The 18,923-nt window shown below is 39.8% G+C and overlaps 1 protein-coding gene across 6 annotated transcripts in view; it reads right to left on the bottom strand.

Annotated features, from left to right (window-relative positions):
- The window catches only part of GRB14 (growth factor receptor bound protein 14), a 130,440-nt gene that overhangs the window by 39,976 nt on the left and 71,541 nt on the right, over positions 1-18,923 (bottom strand). For all 6 annotated transcript variants that reach the window (XM_025275773.3, XM_044934587.2, XM_044934580.2 and 3 more), the window contains one exon: positions 9,896-10,052. In XM_025275773.3, the coding sequence (XP_025131558.3) occupies positions 9,896-10,052 (157 nt within the window). The remainder of the gene's footprint in view (positions 1-9,895; positions 10,053-18,923) is intronic.

Below are 18,923 nucleotides of genomic sequence, written 5' to 3'. Positions count from 1 at the left end.
TCCTAAATGCCGTGAAAAGTATACACTTTATTCAAATCACGTTACAGTCCCACATTTGTCCGTACTAGTCTTCAATGGAAAAGCTGCAAAAACATGATTAAAAGCTGCATAACATCATATTCTATAAATGTACTATACTTTATAACATTTCTCTATTATTATAGCATTAGGTGCTTTTTTTTTCATTAATTGATACTGTAAATAATCCTGCTTGAAACAGCCTTAATCTGTTTCTTATCCAAATCTGCTTGCCCCCTGCACCCACCTATCTGGTACTTGTGGGAGAGTTGCCTGCCAGAACACAATTCACCTCTATCACTCCCAATCAGTCTTCATTCCAATCCCAAAGAAAGGCAATGCCAAAGAATATTCAAACTACCACACAACTGCACTCATCTCACACGCTAGCAAAGTAATGATCAAAATTCTCAAAGCCAGGCTTCAACAGTATGTGAATTATGAACTTCCACATGTTCAAGCTGGATTTAGAAAAGGCAGAGGAACCAGAGATCAAATTGCCAACACCTGCTGGATCATTGAAAAAGCAAGAGAGTTTCAGACAAACATCTACTTTTGCTTTATTGACTACACCAAAGCCTTGCTTGTGTATATCATAAACAAACTGTGGAAAATTCTTAAAGAGATGGGAATACCAGACCACCTGACCTGCCTCCTGAGAAATATGTATGCAGGTCAAGAAGCAACAGTTAGAGCTGGACATGGAACAACAGACTGGTTCCAAATCAGGAAAGGAACACGTCAAGGCTTTATACTGTCATCCTGCTTATTAAACTTACATGCAGAATACATCATAAAAATGCCGGGCTGGATGAAGCACAAACTGGAATCAAGATTGCCTGGAGAAATAACAATAACCTCAGATACGCAGATGACATCACCCTTATGGGAGAAAGCGAAGAAGAACTAACGAAAGTGAAAGAAGAGAGTGAAAAAATTGGCTTAAAACTCAACAAAACTCAACATGTAAAATATCATGTATGAAATGAGTTGCCAGTCCAGGTTCGATGCACGATACTGGATGCTTGGGGCTGGTGCACTGGGACGACCCAGAGGGATGGAATGGGGAGGGAGGAGGGAGGAGGGTTCAGGATGGGGAACACATGTATACCTGTGGCGGATTCATTTTGATATTTGGCAAAACTAATACAGTTATGTAAAGTTTAAAAAAAAAAAATAAAATAAAATCTGTTTTGCAAAAAAAAAAAAAAAAAACCTCAACATTCAGAAAACTAAAATCATGGCATCTGGTCCCATCACTTCATGGCAAACAAATGGGGAAACAATGGAAACAGTGACAGCCTTTATTTTCTAGGGTCCAAAATCACTGCAGATGGCGACTGCAGATATGACTTGCTCCTTGGAAGAAAAACTATGACCATCCTAGACAGCATACTAAAAAGCAGAGACATTACTTTACCAACAAAGGTTCATCTAGTCAAAGCTATGGTTTTTCCAGTAGTCATGCATGAATGTGAGAGTTGGATTATAAAGAAAGCTGAGCATCAAAGAATTGATGCTTTTGAACTGTGGTGTTGGAGAAGACTCTTGAGAGTCCCTTGGACTGCAAGGAGATCCAACCAGTCCATCCTAAAGGAATCAGTCCTGAATATTCATTGGAAGGGCTGATGCTGAAGCTGAAATTTCAATACTTTGGCCGCCTGATGTGAAGATTCATTGGAAAAGACCCTGGTGTTGGGAAAGATTGAAGGCGGGATGAGAAGGGGACATCAGAGGGATGAGACGGTTGGATGGCATCACCGATGTGATGGACATGAGTTTGAGTAAGCTCCAGGAGTTGGTGATGGACAGGGAGGCCTGGCATGCTGCAGTCCACGGGGTCGCAAAGAGTCAAATACAACTGAGCGACTGTACTGACTGACTCCTAGTGCTTCCTGCATCACTCTGTTTTGGGGGCTGCGGGAGATCTGTAATTTCTTAAAAGATGTATGAGAAAAACTGGTGCCAGCAAGTATGCTGATTGTCTCAAAAGACAACTAGCTTCTGAATAGCCAAAGTCTGCACCTAGGCATATGGGAGAGGCAGGTATGTGTCCCTACCTGCTCTCAAATGGAAGGGGTGACTCCACTTCATAAGGCAGAGTATGGGATGCCTTCAACTGCTTTCTCATCTTTCCTCTCCCTGGACTATGGCATCAGGTTAGCTGTCAGTCAGCCTGGACAGCTGAGGGGTTTCATCTTTGTTTTTATAGGAATTTTTAGGAAATGGCTAGCAGTTACCATTTGAAAGTGCCAGTCACTCAGTCGTCTCTTTGCGACCCCGTGGACTGTAGCCTGCCAGGTTCCTCTGTCCTTGGGATTTCCCAGGCAAGAATACTGGAGTGGGTGGCAATTTCCTTCTTGAGGGGATCTTCCCAACCCAGGGATGGAACCCCCATCTCTTACCTCTCCTGCATTAGCAGGCGGGTTCTTTACCACTAGCACTATGGGAGAGTTATTATACACTTATACTTTATTGTCCATTTTAACTACCATTCCAAGTAAGCCTTGGAAGATGCATAGCAGTTAGCCAGGTAGAGATGGGTGAGAAAGGACTTCCTGAGAATCTTCACATGAGTAAGGAGACCGAGGAGTAGAAACGCAGGCGACTACAGGCAGTGCTTTAGTGTATAGACTCAGAGGAGAGGAGCAGGACACAAGGCTGGAGACAGGAAGGGTCGTCAAGTCGCACATACTAGAAGCCCTGCAAAGGACCTTGGACCCAAACATAAGGTGAATCATGCCTGCGCTCAGATGGATAACTCTGGTATGATCAGAGGCAAGAGGAAGGACCAGCTGTGAGAAGAAAGGAATTCCTGAGAAGAGAGGTGATGAGACTTGAACCCAGGCTATTAGAACACTGAAAAGGAAAACTCAGCTGGACCACGAGAGGCAGATTTGATTATGAGCATTCTCTGCTGCTTTAACATTCCATCTCCTGTCTTAGTGTGCTACCAGAACCATGCTGCCTTAATCCTCGGGTCAGGGTCTTAGGAGAGACATATGCACACGTGTCGTAAAAACTTCACAATTATTTCTGCTGGTGATGAGGGTGGTCACAACTCTAATGGCTGATGGGTTCCAAACAGCACAGAAAGTACACATACACATTAGTATCAGTGTCAAACATCCATATGTGTGCTTCTTTTGCAAAAAAAAAAAGTGGAGTAGCTTCAAAGCAGGCTGTTGGGAAGGGTTCCCCCACTGCTGTGTACCGCTTCAGTCTTAAACAGACCGCGTGGGTAGAGCTGCACATATAAAAGTGGTTTCATTAAAAGTCTCCAGTCATTCATTTTGCTTATTAAAGCCACTCTGCAGTGATATTCAGAATAGAAATCTCAGCTGTCCCCAGCAATGTCTCTAAAATACAATTAATTCCACTTCCCGAGGAGTCTATAGCTATGTGCTTTAGGTATTGTGTTAATTGCTGCTGCTTCATACCAGGAATAAAAATGGGAGCAAAGCAAACATGAATCCTATTAAGTTCCAGAAGACTTAAAACTGATGTTTCTTTTTCCCCCACCCTCCTCTTACACAATGATTCTAAAAGCAGGGGACTCCATCTGGGGAACTGCAGTGACATCCAGTGGCTGTGAAGTGAAACACACCAGTTACAAAACTTGGTTTGTTTTATAATTAGAGAAGGGGGGATATTTGTTGATTTACTGATATTTGAAATACAACGTCAATAAAGCTGTGTGTACATCTAGAAACTCATAATAACACAACCCCAAATCAGGCAAATCAGGGATCTGTAACAAAAGCAGGATGCTGGGCTGCCCTCCATAATTTACTCTGCCTGGGAAAATTCTCGGCAGTATATATTAATAATTATGGACAGAGGTAATGAAATAATGATACTGCAGTCAAAGCTCCAAATGTCATATCACCATTCATGATGTATATAAATTCAAGAACAAGTCATTTCCAAAACGATCCCCTTGCTCAGCCAAAATAAATAACTGGCTCTGCAATAAAGTGGACCAGGCTGGATCAGTTAGATTCCAGTAATTTCAGTACTACCTGGCTGAAGGGTTATATGAAAATGTTCTTGAGGTTTCAAAATTTCAATCTGTATTTATAGCATGTATGAGAGACAGAGATGGAGAGTGAGACAGACAAACCAACTACAAACTCCCCCCAAAATTTGCCTGATCTAATGGGGTGAAGAAAAAACAAACTTGCTTCCATGGAAAACATGTACACTTGAGAATCTGACAGGTATATAGATTTGTGCAAGGTGTAACTCTGGGTCAGGTATTCTATCATCGATTCTTTGTATTCTTATATGTAAAATGGAGATGAAATTAATGTACCTTGCAGGGTTGCTATGAAGCTAAATACTGAGTGTCTATCAAGATGAAAGTGAAGCCTCTCAGTAGGGGCCCTGCACACACAAGATGCACATTAATAGTAGCTATCACACATATACATTCATATTAAAATAAAAAGAAGTTTTCTTTGCCACACCACCTGTCACTCTGAAAATAGACTTTGGATTAAATGCGTGCATGTGTGCTCAGTCGCTTCAGTCATCTCCAACTTTTTGTGATCCTCTGGACTATTGCCCGCTAGGCTCCTCTGTCCATAGGATTTCCCAGGCAAGAATACTGAAGTAGGTTGCCATGCCCTCCTCAGGGGATCTTCCCAACCCAGGGACTGAACCCACATCTCCTGTATCTCTAGCACTGCAGGCAGATTATTTACTGCTGAGCCACCAGGGAAGTCCTTTGGATTCGATAACCCTACCATATTTTTAATGTCACGTGCTCCTCCTCCTGACCTCAGTAATCTGCGGTGTGCTTAAATGGATCAGAAACAACAATAGTAGCACATCTAATAACAACACAGCATGTCTCTGAAACTTTCCTAAGCTTATCTGGGACATTGAAGTCAAATGGAGTGCAGAAAACTCCCAGCTGTCATGATCTCATAAGTCAAAATGTTCTTGCCTACAAGGTTTCAGGATCTCACAAACACTAAGCCTCATATGTGTGCAGACCATGACGTGAAGATGGTACAATGTGACATGCATCACTAGCAGAAATGAGAGATGGGCAAGGGCCACGCCCGGAAACCACAGATAATTTGATGTAAATGCAAAATGAATTTGCTTAGCCTCCAAATGGTTAAAACTTGCATTTGGGTCTTCTCAGTAGTAGACTTTAAGTCAGAATCTACCACTTTCTGATGCAAAAACCTCCAGTTACTTTTTGCCTTACTCATTGTAAAAGTTCAGTCCCCTCCATGGCCTGAGGGCCCCATAGAAGCTCCATGCAGTCCCTTTCCACTACCTTTCTGACTGCCTAAGTGCCCACCTCTCGGCTGCTTCCTGAACACAAGCAGGTTGCCAAGTCTAGGCCTTCCCCCTTTATGTTCCCTTCTTCCTGTACAATCTTCTTCCATTTAAGTGAAAGAGCTGCTCCTATCTGCTTCGATCTCTACCCAAACATCACACTGTCAGGGACACCTTCCCTGATTTCCCTGCCAGCCCTAGACTCCCTACCCCATTCTCTGCCTTCATTTTCTCCCCAGTGCTAACCATTACTTAAGAGATTACACATTTTAATCACGCGTCTCTTGTCTTTCTCTTCCCATCAGAATGCAAGTTCATCACGGCATTGCTTTTTGTCTATTGTGTTCCTACTGTACCCCCAGGATCTACATACAAAACAGGCTTGTGCAAAACAGTCAATCAACATTTGTTAACCTATTGGAAGAAAGCAATTGGGAAAGGCAGAGGGGGCAGAGGGAGTTCCTAGTTTTTGTGGAATAAAAAAAAAAAATACTCAGGATTTTTTTTTTTTTTTAATGTACACATACATATAGAAAGGTAGTTTACACAAGTGAACACACAGGCGAGAGATGTCAAAATAGAGAAACTAAAGAAACATTTCACTGTTGTTAAATTGTGGATAGCATGCATGCATGCATGCATTGGAGAAGGAAATGGCAACCCATTCCAGTATTCTTGCCTGGAGAATCCCAGGGACAGAGGAGCCTGGTGGGCTTCCGTCTACGGGGTCGCACAGAGTCGGACATGACTGATGCGACTTAGCAGTAGCATTGTTTACTTCTTGACATCTTTATTTCTAAGTTATTGGCAGTGAGCCTAATTATTTTTGTACTAAAAATATTTTAAAAAAATAACAGACTATCCCTTCACCTTTAGAATTCTGTGCATTGAAAACCCAATATTTCTATCAGAGAGAGAGGTCAACAATGTCCCCTGAACAACATGCAGAGCTCACTAGCTGGTCACCAACGTTTCGGCAAATGGTTTGTCCTTTGGTTCTTTAAGTCAACAAGACGCAAAGAAGATTTACAGTTCAATATGTGAGGGCCTCACTCTATTGACAAAGGACATTGACATCTGCACAGCATATTTAAGGGAGAAACACTGCATCCTACTTGTTTTCATTTTAACATGCAAATAGCAAAAATGTTGCCTAATACCACTCTTAGGCTGAAAAGATATTGCAAGAGTATTCATAAGCTACATACTCACAAATACAATTCAAAAACACACTGGTTTTACTCTTCATGCTGAGAAAGACCACAGCACCATAAAAGTTGTTTTTGTCACACTGTTAAAGAAGTGAAAGAAATAAAGAGGAAAAAACTGTTCCTCAAGAGTTTATTTGGATAGTCATTAACTATTATCATCTAACATCTCAGTGTATCCTTACAGAAATAAAGCAGTAGATTTTTTTAAAAAAGGAAGGGAAGGCGGTAAATCTAATACACATTAGTAATTCAATAGCATTAATGTCTGCAATTTTTCTACTGTATAAAGATATTATCTGAGTAAAAACAAAGAGAAAAAAAAAGAACACAATAAAGCTTTGGAACTCAATTTCTGTCTCATAAGCTTTGGCCTAATGCTTGGTTAATGAAACCATGAAACAATATTCTCACATCTTTGATTTTATTTCAGCAGTTTCCAGAAAATACAGTAATGGAGAAATATATTTCTATTCAGTGCCTAAAAGTTTAAATTTAGTATGTAGCTCAAATTAATTCTCAATGTTCCATTTTAAGCTTCTACATTAAAAGACTTGCACAAATCTTTTTATTCCTCATATAACCTGCAGTGGTCTCCATGAACACTGCTGCTTGATTTACAGAGTAGATTTTATTACTGAACTTCAAGCTCTTTGTTAGGGATAAATCATAGTGACTGCAACTGCAAAAGATGTTTAATGATTTTTAAAGTCTCTCAAAGAGAAAAAGTTAAGAGTATAAAATACTTTTATTAGATATTGTGTTAATTAAGAGCTATATTGCTAAAAGCTATAAGTAAACAAAATAGTTTGGAATTATGGCACGTGCCTTTTGAGAGTTACCACCACACTTCTAAGAGGTTAATGATCATAAATAGAAGTTAAATTAGTTACAAATGGCAAGGAATAAAATATACATTGGGTTTTTTCTGGCCTATGAAGGCGAGACAGCAAGTCACACAGACCAGTATAGCATACCTGCAAGATTCGAGTTTTCCTGGCAGGTATAGGCTCAGTTGGAAAAGACTCTGATGCTGGGAGGGATTGGGGGCAGGAGGAGAAGGGGACAAAGAGGATGAGATGGCTGGATGGCATCACTGACTCGATGGACGTGAGTCTGGGTGAACTCCAGGAGTTGGTGATAGACAGGGAGGCCTGGCGTGCTGCAATTCATGGGGTCGCAAAGAGTCGGACACGACTGAGCAACTGAACTGAACAGGCTCAGTTGTGGAGATCAGCTGACATGTTATGGCCCATTAACTCTCAAACAGAGTGTGGGAGGGTGGGCTGGGGTTCAGAATCCCTGTAGGGACTATCCAAGCTTCTTTTCTGCAGGTTTCCCTCTGTCCTCTCCCAAGGTCTTGACACATCTTAGGACAGCAATCTTCAAATAGCAAGTACTACAGACACTTTCTGAATTGTTTAGGGAATGCAAGGGACTTTAAATGAACCAATCACTTTTCAGAATTTTTTGAAGACGGATCCTCCTAAGAACAGGGACTTCCCTGGTGGCTCAGACAGTAAAAGCATCTGCCTACAATGCAGGAGACCTGGGTTCGATCCCTGGGTCGTGAAGATTCCCTGGAGAAAGAAATGGCAACCCATTCCAGTATTCTTGCCTGGAAAATCCCATGGACGGAGGAGCATGTCAGGCTACAGTCCATGGGGTCGCAAAGAGACACGACTGAGCGACTTCGCTTCACTTCACTTCCTCCTAAGAACATAACTTTTCTGCCAACGTCATCTCCACTGTACTTCATAAGACAAAGGCAAACTTCTCATTCAAACTGAACCTTGCTTTGGTACACTGCTCTTGGGCATAAAAACATGTTTCCTTTGTTCTATGTATCAAACAAAGGAAAATGTTTATAATGCTAGTAGCTAGCTATGCAAGAAAGTGAACGACTCTCATAGCTAGGTATAAAATTCTCAGTTCTTTAAACAAATGGAAGGAACAAACTGTGCTGTCACTGACAGATTATTTAAAATAATTTTGATGATTTACTACTAAGTTGTTTGATATATAATGCAAAGGAGTTGGTGGTAGGCTAAAAGATAGATACCCATATCTTAATCCCTGAAAACCTGTGAATGTTACCTTACATGATAAAAAACAAAGCTTTGCACATATAATTGATTTAAGGATCTTGAAGTAAAGAGATTATCCTGGGTTATGCTGCATAAACCCTAAGTGCTACTGTTAAAAGACAGTGGCAGTGGTAGATTGCACATGGACAGAAGAGAACACGGTGTGACCATGGAGGTAGAGAGTAGAGTGATGCAGCCACAAGCCAAGGCATGCCAGCAGCCACAAGAAGCCAGAAGAGATGAGAAATGAATCCTCTTTGTGAACCTCCAGAAGAAGTTCATCCCTGAAGATACCTTGAATTTAACCCACTGATACTGATTTCAGACTTCTGGCTTCCAGAATGGTAAGGGAATAAACTTCGGTTGTTTTAAGCCACCAAGTTTATACTAATTTGTCACAGTGGCCAAGGGAAATGAATATAAAACTGAGAATCAAATGGCACTGTCCTAACAAACTCCTTCCTTTCTCATCTACCTATTGTGGGAACATGATTTTAACAGCAATATCTGTAAAAATAAGAAAAGGGAGACAAAATTGTTGTTAAATTCTGTCCCATTCTAGCAGGAGAATGGAAATAGTTTATAAGTTTTTAAAAGGTTTGAGAGGAAAAGCCTCTACAAGTTCACAATACAGAGATGCATTTCCAACTGAAAATAAGACTCTTTTTTATGTTTATGACTTTCAAATGTGAAGGAATTATTTATTTCTTTAAGAAAAATTTAGGGTATACACTCGCATAAAGCGAAACACCACTGTGGGTATTTCCCATGGCTGTACTATAATTAATGCAAAATGTGGCCCACATTACAGCATATTTTACTAACCTCTCAAAATTTTTCTTTGTGCTGCTGCTGCTACTGCTAAGTCGCTTCAGTCGTGTCCAACTCTGTGTGACCCCATAGACGGCAGCCCACCAGGCTCCCCCGTCCCTGGGATTCTCCAGGCAAGAACACTAAAAATTATTATGCAATGTATCTTTCCATCAACTTAGACTCTATGGTTTAGCTCCCAAATTTCCATAGATCATTATGGAAACAATGAGAGGTGGTAAATTTGTAATACTTCTATCTTTATTTCTATTCTTATTTTTTATTCTTATTCTTATTATTTCTATTCTAGTGCTACTTCATTTTTCTCTCAATCATCACCAACAAAAATTAAAAACAAAGAAAAGGATCATTCATAACTGTCCTCTGTCTTTCCATAAGTGAAACAAACCTTTGCTATATGATCAAAATTATAAAGGACAGAAAAACAATGATATGGCCATGATTTTGTGTTCTTACCTAGACCTATATGAGGCAGGTGCTCAAAAAGGGTCCAGCTGTGGTCATCAATGTAATGATTCTTCAGGATCAACAGCTGGCAAACATCTCGGGCAGTTATGTCACTGGGTACCTCTAAAGCTCTGCTGGTTTCATCTTCACTGTATACTTTAATTACCTGTGTATGTAGAAATAAAAAAAAAGAGCTAGAATAGTCTGTTTAAAATATCATTCTAACAAGTCATTGAACTTATTGGTTGAGCTAATTACAAATTCCTCATACAATCTGTTTTACATCTAATTTTCTTATACATGGAGCAAATGGTGCCCATCCAAGACTTGTTTATAACACATCAAAGTCACTCTGTCCGACCACTTCCAATCTGTTAAGTATGTAAACGTCAGGCCATTCAATGACCATTCAATGTCATTTTCCACTACTCTAAGCTACTAAAAAGCTATTCATCTCTTATCAACATTTAAAATTGTCCATTCCATATTTTAATCTGTAAATAATCCAAGTAACACAGGTGATTTATTCTCAGATATACACAAGTTGTAATAGCAACAAAGATTTCTCTATTTCAGCTTATAGGAACTTTGGCAAAGACTGGCTAGATGCTCACAAAATCCTTTTTTCTTTTCTGCCTTGCAAGTAGTTGTGTCCACAGGATTGAGATTTGGTCAATAGGATGTAAGTACATGCAATGTGACACTTCCAGGCCTAGTCCCCACAGCTCTCCCACATACTGTCCTCCATTCTCTTACACCACCTGCTCACTGAATAGTGAAAGTGAAGTCGCTCAGTCGTGTCCGACTCTTTGCGACCCCATGAACTGTAACCTATCAGGCTCCTCCATCCATGGGATTTTCCAGGCCAGAGTGCTGGAGTGGATTGCCATTTGACAAAGACCTAAAGAGGAGAGCAGAGCTATGGGACAGAAGGAGGCTTTGTCTCTGAATGACCACGTAAAAGGTGCTCAACTAGGAATGCCTGCAAGGAACTTTGACAAGAGCAAGGAATTAACTTTTACTGCTAACTTATTGTGATTTTGTATTTATCTATTACAGGATCTTATGTCAGCCCCAAAATAAACAGAATCAGAGAAAGTTTCATGTACAGCACCCCCTTCAACATTTACCAAGTTGTGCTACATGCTAGAATTTCCACTATTAACTATGGTGTGTCATATATAAATTAAATTATTTATGATGAACTAAATACCTATGAAAATAGTATAGTAAGATCAACACACACAAATGTCCGGACGTTATAAGAAAACTCAACATAAGAAATATTCTCGCTATAAAAATGTTGACATTTAAACATTTTTAGCAATTGAAATAAATGAAAATTAAAATGATGTTATCAATTCTCTCCTATTATTTTTCTAATTACATAAAATGACTGGAATGAAACAGTTACTCTCTTACAATGACAGAGTGTTATAAATTGGTAAAACTATTTTTTACATCTATTGGAAAGTATCAAAAGCATTAGAGAGGCTATTTCTTCAACTTAGTAATTTCACTTAGGCAAACTATCTCAGTAAATCTGTCCTAAATGTGGGGAAAATAGCTTTGGGCATAGACATGTCCTGCAAAGCATTAGGTATGTTCTATCAACCTAAATATTGCACAATAAAAGAGTGGTAAACCATAGTACTTTCATAAAATGGAGTATTATAAGGTGCTTAAAAATGTTATTCAAGAAAATGACATAAGAACTTTAAAAAAAATTCTTAAAATAAGGACACCGAAGTATAAGTTAGGCACAGTCTTGCTGGCTGGATTGGCCACCAGGCACTGACTCATTGAACTGCATTTTGATTGGCTTTTAGAGAACCACTGCCTAGGAAGGCAGTGCCCTCCGCCTCTGTGATGCTGGCAGCTCTGCCTGCAGCTCAGCCACAGAGTAGTGGAGCTGCTGGAACCTGCCCGTCACAGTTGCCTGTTAAACATTCAGGAACTCGGCCAGCCAGGCATCCTGAAATCAGCCATGGTGGGACAATGTATACCCAAGAATATGGCAAATGCTACAAATAGGTCTTTTTTAAAGAAAAAATTTTTAGAGCCAGTTTACCCCTGCATGATTGCCCCAGCTCCACAGAGAATATATTATCTAGATGGATCAATCAATGCCCAGAGTTTCCCTGGCAACAATGACTATTTCAGAGATGGGGACATGACCTAATCAGAGCTGATCAGGGCCAATCTGGACATCATAAAGTGGGGCTTCTTTTCCACTGGGGGGGTAGGTGTGGCTGCTACTGTTCACAAAGAGAAAGACTGTGGAAAAATAGGGTCCCACATGGAATAAATCACACCAAGAGATGAAAAGAGTCCTGAGAATAACCCTGCACCCTTGGACCAAGTAACTTTTGAAGTCTTTGTGTTTTAATCATATGTGTGCTATGAGGCTGTACATTTCTAGTGGTAATATCCACCTACTTATCTTCCTTGTTCTAGCCATAGACCTTCTCTAATATTGCTAATATTGCTTCTCCTCCATATTGCTAGAGGAATAAACTTTGTAATAGCCGATCATATCAGGTCATTCTTCTAAAATTCTTCAGGGGCTCTTCATTGTCCTAACCCAAGCAGCTCATTGTGCAAAGTCCCCATGCAAAGTGCACATCCTCTGCTAAGTGTTTTAATATAAGGCTGGCTTCCTAGGTGGTTCAATGGTAAAGAATCCACCTGTCAATGCAGAAGACATAGGAAATGTGGGTTCAATTCCTGGGTCAGGAAGATCTCCTGGAGAAGGAAATGGCAACCCACTCCAATATTCTCGCTTGGAAAATCCCACGGACAGAGGAGCCTAGCAGGCTACAGTCCATGGGGTCACAAAGAGATGGACATGACTGAGTGACTGAGCATGCACATGTACGTCAGCGAAAGAGTTGGCTGTTGCCCTTAGAGAGCTGAAGCACAGTGGGGAAAGCAGTATTCAAAACAAAACAATAATTAGAAAGTAGGACATAAAAATGCAGTATGTTACTCAATCATCAAATGGGAATTAGGAGAAGCCCAAAAGACATCCCTGGTAAAGTAATATTCAGGTTAAGACCTGAAGGAGGAGTGGGCGGTAGCTAGGCAAAAACAGAGTAAGAGCATTTCAGGATAAGAGAAGTGAAGTCATACAAAGTCCCTGGGGCAAGCAGAAACTTGGCAGGTTCTAATGATTAAGAGAATCATGGGTGGCAGGAGCAGCAAACAGAGAGCATGGTCCTAAGGAAACAATTCGTAAACACGATGATCATAAGAGGGGTGTAAGACCCTAAGTTCAGAACTGACTTAAGAATCACTGAGCTTATAGGTGGTAAACAAACTTGTGGACATGGATATAGCAGCCAAGGGAAAAAAGGAAGAAGCATGAGGGGAAAAAAGAATCTAGGGCTGAACCCTGAGAAATTCCAGTATTTAATGGTGAGTTAGAGTCAAGAAAAGTCTGAAAGATGAAGTGAAATAGAGAACCAGGGAAGTGGGGCCCCAGGGAACAAAGCCCAAACTCTAGCACACACACAGCATGCATGTGTGTGCTCAGTTATTCAGTTGAGTCTGACTCTTTGCAACCCCATAGACTGCAGCCCGCCAGGCTTCTCTATCCATGGAATTCTCCAGGAAAGAATACTAGAGTGGGTTGCCATTTCCTTCTCCAGAGGATCTTCCCAACCCAGGGATCAAACCCACATCTCCTGCACTGGCAGGCAGATTCTTTACCACTGAGCCACCTGGGAAGCCCCTCACAGCATGCGTACCCCCAGCAAGTCAGCCTATGGAACAGGTCACTCTGACCTTAGACAAATATGATATATATTTGCTACTTCTTCTATTTGCTCATGAGGTATCCTCTACTTGAAATCTTTGCTCCAAACACCAACAACATGATTTATCTGGCAAATTCCTACTTATCATTTGGCTCCAACTTCCATAGCACTTCCTCCAGAAAGTCTTCCTTGACTGCCCCTGGCTTTGTAATGTGCCCATTTCAGTACTCTTATTTTATAACTTTCTATTTGAATATCTTTCTCTTCAACTGTACTAGTAAGCTCCTTTAAGGAAAATCTCTATTTACTAGCCATTTGACATGATATCCCAGGGACTGAGCCCAAGTAAACGTATGGCTTAATAAAGATCTTTGGAACAAATGAACTTTGTACCCGTGTAGAATGTTTTGCACATAATACTCAATGCATATTTGTAAATTTTAATTTAGAAAAAATTTTCTGTTGCAAAAGTATAAATTGATCAAATTTTAATGCTCAGGAAATTAAAATTCTTATATTTTTCTCATAAATAATCCTAGGTAAGAACTGACAATATTGCCATCAGCTGACAGTTCTGAGTTTTGAAGTCACTGAGGCAGCTATAAGGTCATTTTATATCAGAAAAACTAAGAAATAAAAATCTGGAGACACTGCCAAAATCAGATGCAAGTGTCTGAGCCCTCAATTCAATTCCTTTACTTTAGGGTTAATATGTGTGGCTCACTAAGATCCCAAGATCTATTTGGAATCTCAGTGTTTCCTGTGATTGCAACTGGGTAGGCTGTTGTTCTTATGTCTGTGTCTTCAATGCCTTCAGACAAATCTCAGCATCACACAATTGCTGAGGTGCTAAGAGATGCCGTCCACCATGCTGCTGTGGCCAAGCAGTGGTGGGAGCATTTGCCAAAAGCAACATGAAGATGACCAATCGGGAGAGAACAAGAAGATTTGACTTGGCGCTGCTCCTTCATGTGAAACAATGATAAGGCACCATTTCAGTACCCTCAGAGGCCACTGCCCACTCCATGCCAGGGAACGAGGGATTGGGAATGAGCTGGTGGCCACTGGACAGGTTCCCTGGACTTCCTGACTACCCCCATGCTTTCTTACAGTAAACTCCCATCACGTAGGATAACGGAGCATGCCTCTTATTTTTCATGCTCTATTGTTTATATCAGAGGAACTACGAAATGAAAATCGGGAGATATTCTGAAGTCTAAGCCAAATTTAAGAAAAGAACAAGAACAGAGCAAGAGGTAAATGTTGGGGAAAATGAAAACGACATCTAACCAACCAGGAAATGCCATTAATCTCTTCAGTTGACATTGCTACAAATTTAAAAAAAATAAAGTTGCCAAGAATTGAGACACATAAATTTAGAAGGACAAGGCCAATTTAAATTTCTGGAATAAGTGCATGTACTCATTTTTTAAGTAAATAACACTTGTTAGGAGAAAAACTCAATATTTTGCTTGAACTTCATTTCAAATCCTTCTTTTAAAAAAATAGTTCCATTTAATGCTGACATTTGTCCAAAATACACATTTATCTATGAATGATAAAATTACATTTTTGGTTGATATTCCACAGTCCCTGTTATCTCTCAGATCTATTCAGTACGTATGAAAAACTCCTTACACTACCAATGGAGAGGCTTTGTTAAACGGTCTCATTTTTTTTTTTTTTTTTTTTACACTTCTTAAAAACTTTTTATTTTATATTAGAATATAGCCAATTAACAATTTTGTGATATTTTCAGGTGCACAGCAAAGGGACTCAGCCATACATATACATATATCCATTCTCCCCCAAATTCCTCTCCTATCCAGGCTGCCACATAACATTGAACAGAGTTCCCTAAATGGTCTCATTTTTGTTTCTACTTATTTCTCCTTGAAATATATGAAAAGGGGAAAGATAATCTAACCCTTAACTCTTTAGTAGGTTGAATATGCCCCTTGTCAATATTATTATTACACTAAACTTTCCTATTTAAGAAAAATATCAAGTCATAAGTGAAACTACATGACTACTACAGATTTAAACTAAGGTACAAACTTTTGTGATCATACAAAAACCAAATAGCAGAGTTGCTCTTAAGAATCATTAGAGCTAAACAGTGGTATCCTATTTCCTCCACATACTGAAAGATAAAAACAGAGAGATATGGAGATCATATCATCATTCTATTTAATAAAGGGATATTGTACATTTCTAATTGAGTGAGTGAGTGAAAGTCACTCAATCATGTCCGACTCTTTGCGACCCCATAGACTATCCAGTCCACGGAATTCTCCAGGCCAGAATACTGGAGTGGGTAGACTTTCCCTTCTCCAGGGGATCTTCCCAACCCAGGGATTGAACCCAGGTCTCCCGCATTGCAGGCAGATTCTTTACCAGCTGAGCTATCAGGGAAGCCCATCCAGTGGCCCAAATCCTCAACTTTCTATATAAAGTAAAAAAAAATAGGATAAAAAGAAGTCATATCACTTGTTCCATGAGATCATTTGCAATTGTATATTAGCAAGAAGAAATCCTCCTGGAACCCTAAAGAAGAATAGGAACTGTCTTTGTCTCATCAATGAGCAAACACTTGATTAGCAAGAAGACAAGCATTGATAAGATCTGTCTATAACATCCCGCCAGGATGAACAGAGAGAGCTCCGGAGGACAGCCAACAATGTACACACAGGCTGTGTTGAGGAAGCCCTCAAGTATCACTGTAATCCTGACAGAGCAGCCTTGGCCTTTAGAGTGGTTTACAGTTTAAACTGCTCTGGGAGCATGTGGCATCCAGCAATGAAAACATCATATAAAAACCCAGTAGCCCCTGCAAGAGGCCATGCCGGCATGTGGATGGAGCAGCTCTCTATTTTGGCTGACATCCTTATCAAGGCAGTTTATATACTTTACACCCCAACTCCCCTAGACTGGCCCTTCATAAATAAATAAGTGGAGGCAAGAGATTAAAAAATTAACATAACTCATTTTGACATCAGTAGACACAACAATGTTCAAATATACAAAAACAGCAAGAAATGGTTAACTTCAGAAAAGAAATCTGAAAGCCTAGGAACTAAAAGAGATGAATGACTTAAAACATAAGACAAAGACTATTACCAAAAAGTAGAGACTGAAGTTGAAAGTCAATTTGATATATATTGCTTTGCCCTCAAAGCACACACAGTGGTCATCTGTTATTTTCTCTGGAAATTCTGATTCTTAGAACAGATTATGTGGGAAGCCTCAGGAAAGCCCTGGGAAGGGGCTAAGCAGTCAGCCTTTCTCCTCCTTCCTGAAGACTCAAGAAAGTGATGGAACAGGATGGCTAGTTCCTTTCCAAACTGGATTCATCCTAGAATATGGGGAAAAAACTCAGGATTGTCATCTGGTCATTTGGCAATACCACAAAGCAGAAAGGGGCACTGGACCCATTGGCAAGTAACTAGCTACTTGATAACCTTTCCCCATTTATTGCTTTTTTCTTCAGAAAAAAGAGGAAAAGGTGATAATCATTCAGCAGGTAAAAAACAAGCACAGACTAAGCATAACTACATGAGCAAGAATCTACAGGATGAAGCAAGAGACTTTTAAAAAAAAAAAAAGAAGAAAGAATGAGCAAAAGAGAAGGAAAAAGACCACTGGATATGGCCGTTTTCTGTGTCAAAGTTTCTATTTTGGGAAAAATTAAATTTCATTTTTAGATTAAGTACCCTTAAATTGGAGAAGGAAATGGCACCCCACTCCAGTACTCTTGCCTGGAAAATCCCACGGATGGGGGAGCCTGGTAGAGTCCATGGGGTCGCAAAGAGTCGGACATGACTGAGCGACTTCACTTCACCCTTAAATACCACATTTAATATTTAATTAAATATAAGTTAAACACTATCATTTCAATACCAAGATCTGACTAGAATGAAAATTACCTAACTTTTCAAAAGAAAGATAAATGCATTTATTGTACCTATTAATTATATATTATGTTTATACAATTAATAGAAAATAAGGAACAAGGTAAAGTCCATAGAAATTTGATTTCAGCTAGGTCCCAAAGTAAAGCTTATTTCTACTGCTCTTTAAAATTTTATCATCCAAGCCAGATTATAAAGATATCTTTTAACGCTTCAGATTTTTTTTCTCCATTATTTTTAACTGATAGGCAATGTACCTAAAACAGTGAAATATTTTTATATAGAGGTCAGAGTAGCCCTGGATTTTTACATTCTTCTAAATAAGGAACGCAGCGTCCTAAGATAAGAGACAGATATTTTGGATTAAGCAGCTCAGTGTGTTCCCTTGAAGGAAATGGCAAATAATATATTCATTCTTGCTTTTTCCAAACCTTTAGCAAAATGTTATATTTAAAAACAAAGACTGTTCCAAAAGATCCTAACAGTTCAAGAAAAGCTGTTGCTTCCTTATTGCTACCCTTCACATTTTGCTAGCTGTCAAATATTTATTAAGAGCAAAACAGCACATAATTTGGAGAAATCAGATAGTAGGGACTTAAATTCTTGTCATTAGATGAGACATTCAACAACATATTTTATTTGAGCATGAGCATTACATGTTCAATTAGCTATCAGATATTAACTCAAAATAGATACTGTAACCAATATCAGAATTACAAGTGACTGACATAAACGGGTCCATTTCATACTCCGGTGGCCCCTTTCAATTTTATTCCCTATGATCCTTCCCTTATTCTCTAACTCTGATCATATTTTTCTCAGTTTATTTAAACAGCCATGCCCCTTCCTAACATGGGGTCTTTGAACCTTTTACTACCACTGCCTAAAACACTGTCCCTCCACCTTCTGCTTCTCCTCCCTCAGATAAACCATCCATTCTGTGGGCAAGTTTTCAATGCTCCTCCCAGTGTAGGTCCCAGCCCTTTGTTTCATGTATGCATACGTGCAACTATGTGATTACTATCCATCAGCTTCCACTACTCAGTATGCTGCGTGACACCAGGGATGACGTCAGTATGCGATTCCCAAGATGTTCCTCCAGCAGTCAGCACAGTGCCTAGCACAGGGTAAACATTCCTTCAGTGATGACTGATACCATCACGAACGGCTCTGTAGGAGACAATATTAGGGATTCCAAAACAGTAGCTTGGAAACCTCACAGGGTTTAAAAACTTCTAGGGGAGGAAGGGCCCACATGAGACCAAAGAGAAAACACAGGCAAAGTTTTCAAGAAATCGGCAGACTCAACAAAAGTGGGTGAGATGACATCTCTAGGACTTTGTGAGAATTTGAAAAAAATAAAGACCA

This window comes from Bubalus bubalis, chromosome 2 (assembly GCF_019923935.1).
Source record: "Bubalus bubalis isolate 160015118507 breed Murrah chromosome 2, NDDB_SH_1, whole genome shotgun sequence".
In the NCBI taxonomy this organism is placed as follows: Eukaryota; Metazoa; Chordata; class Mammalia; order Artiodactyla; family Bovidae; genus Bubalus; species Bubalus bubalis.
The sequence above is the reverse complement of the archived record's forward strand: the minus strand, read 5'-3'. Positions and strand labels throughout refer to the sequence as shown.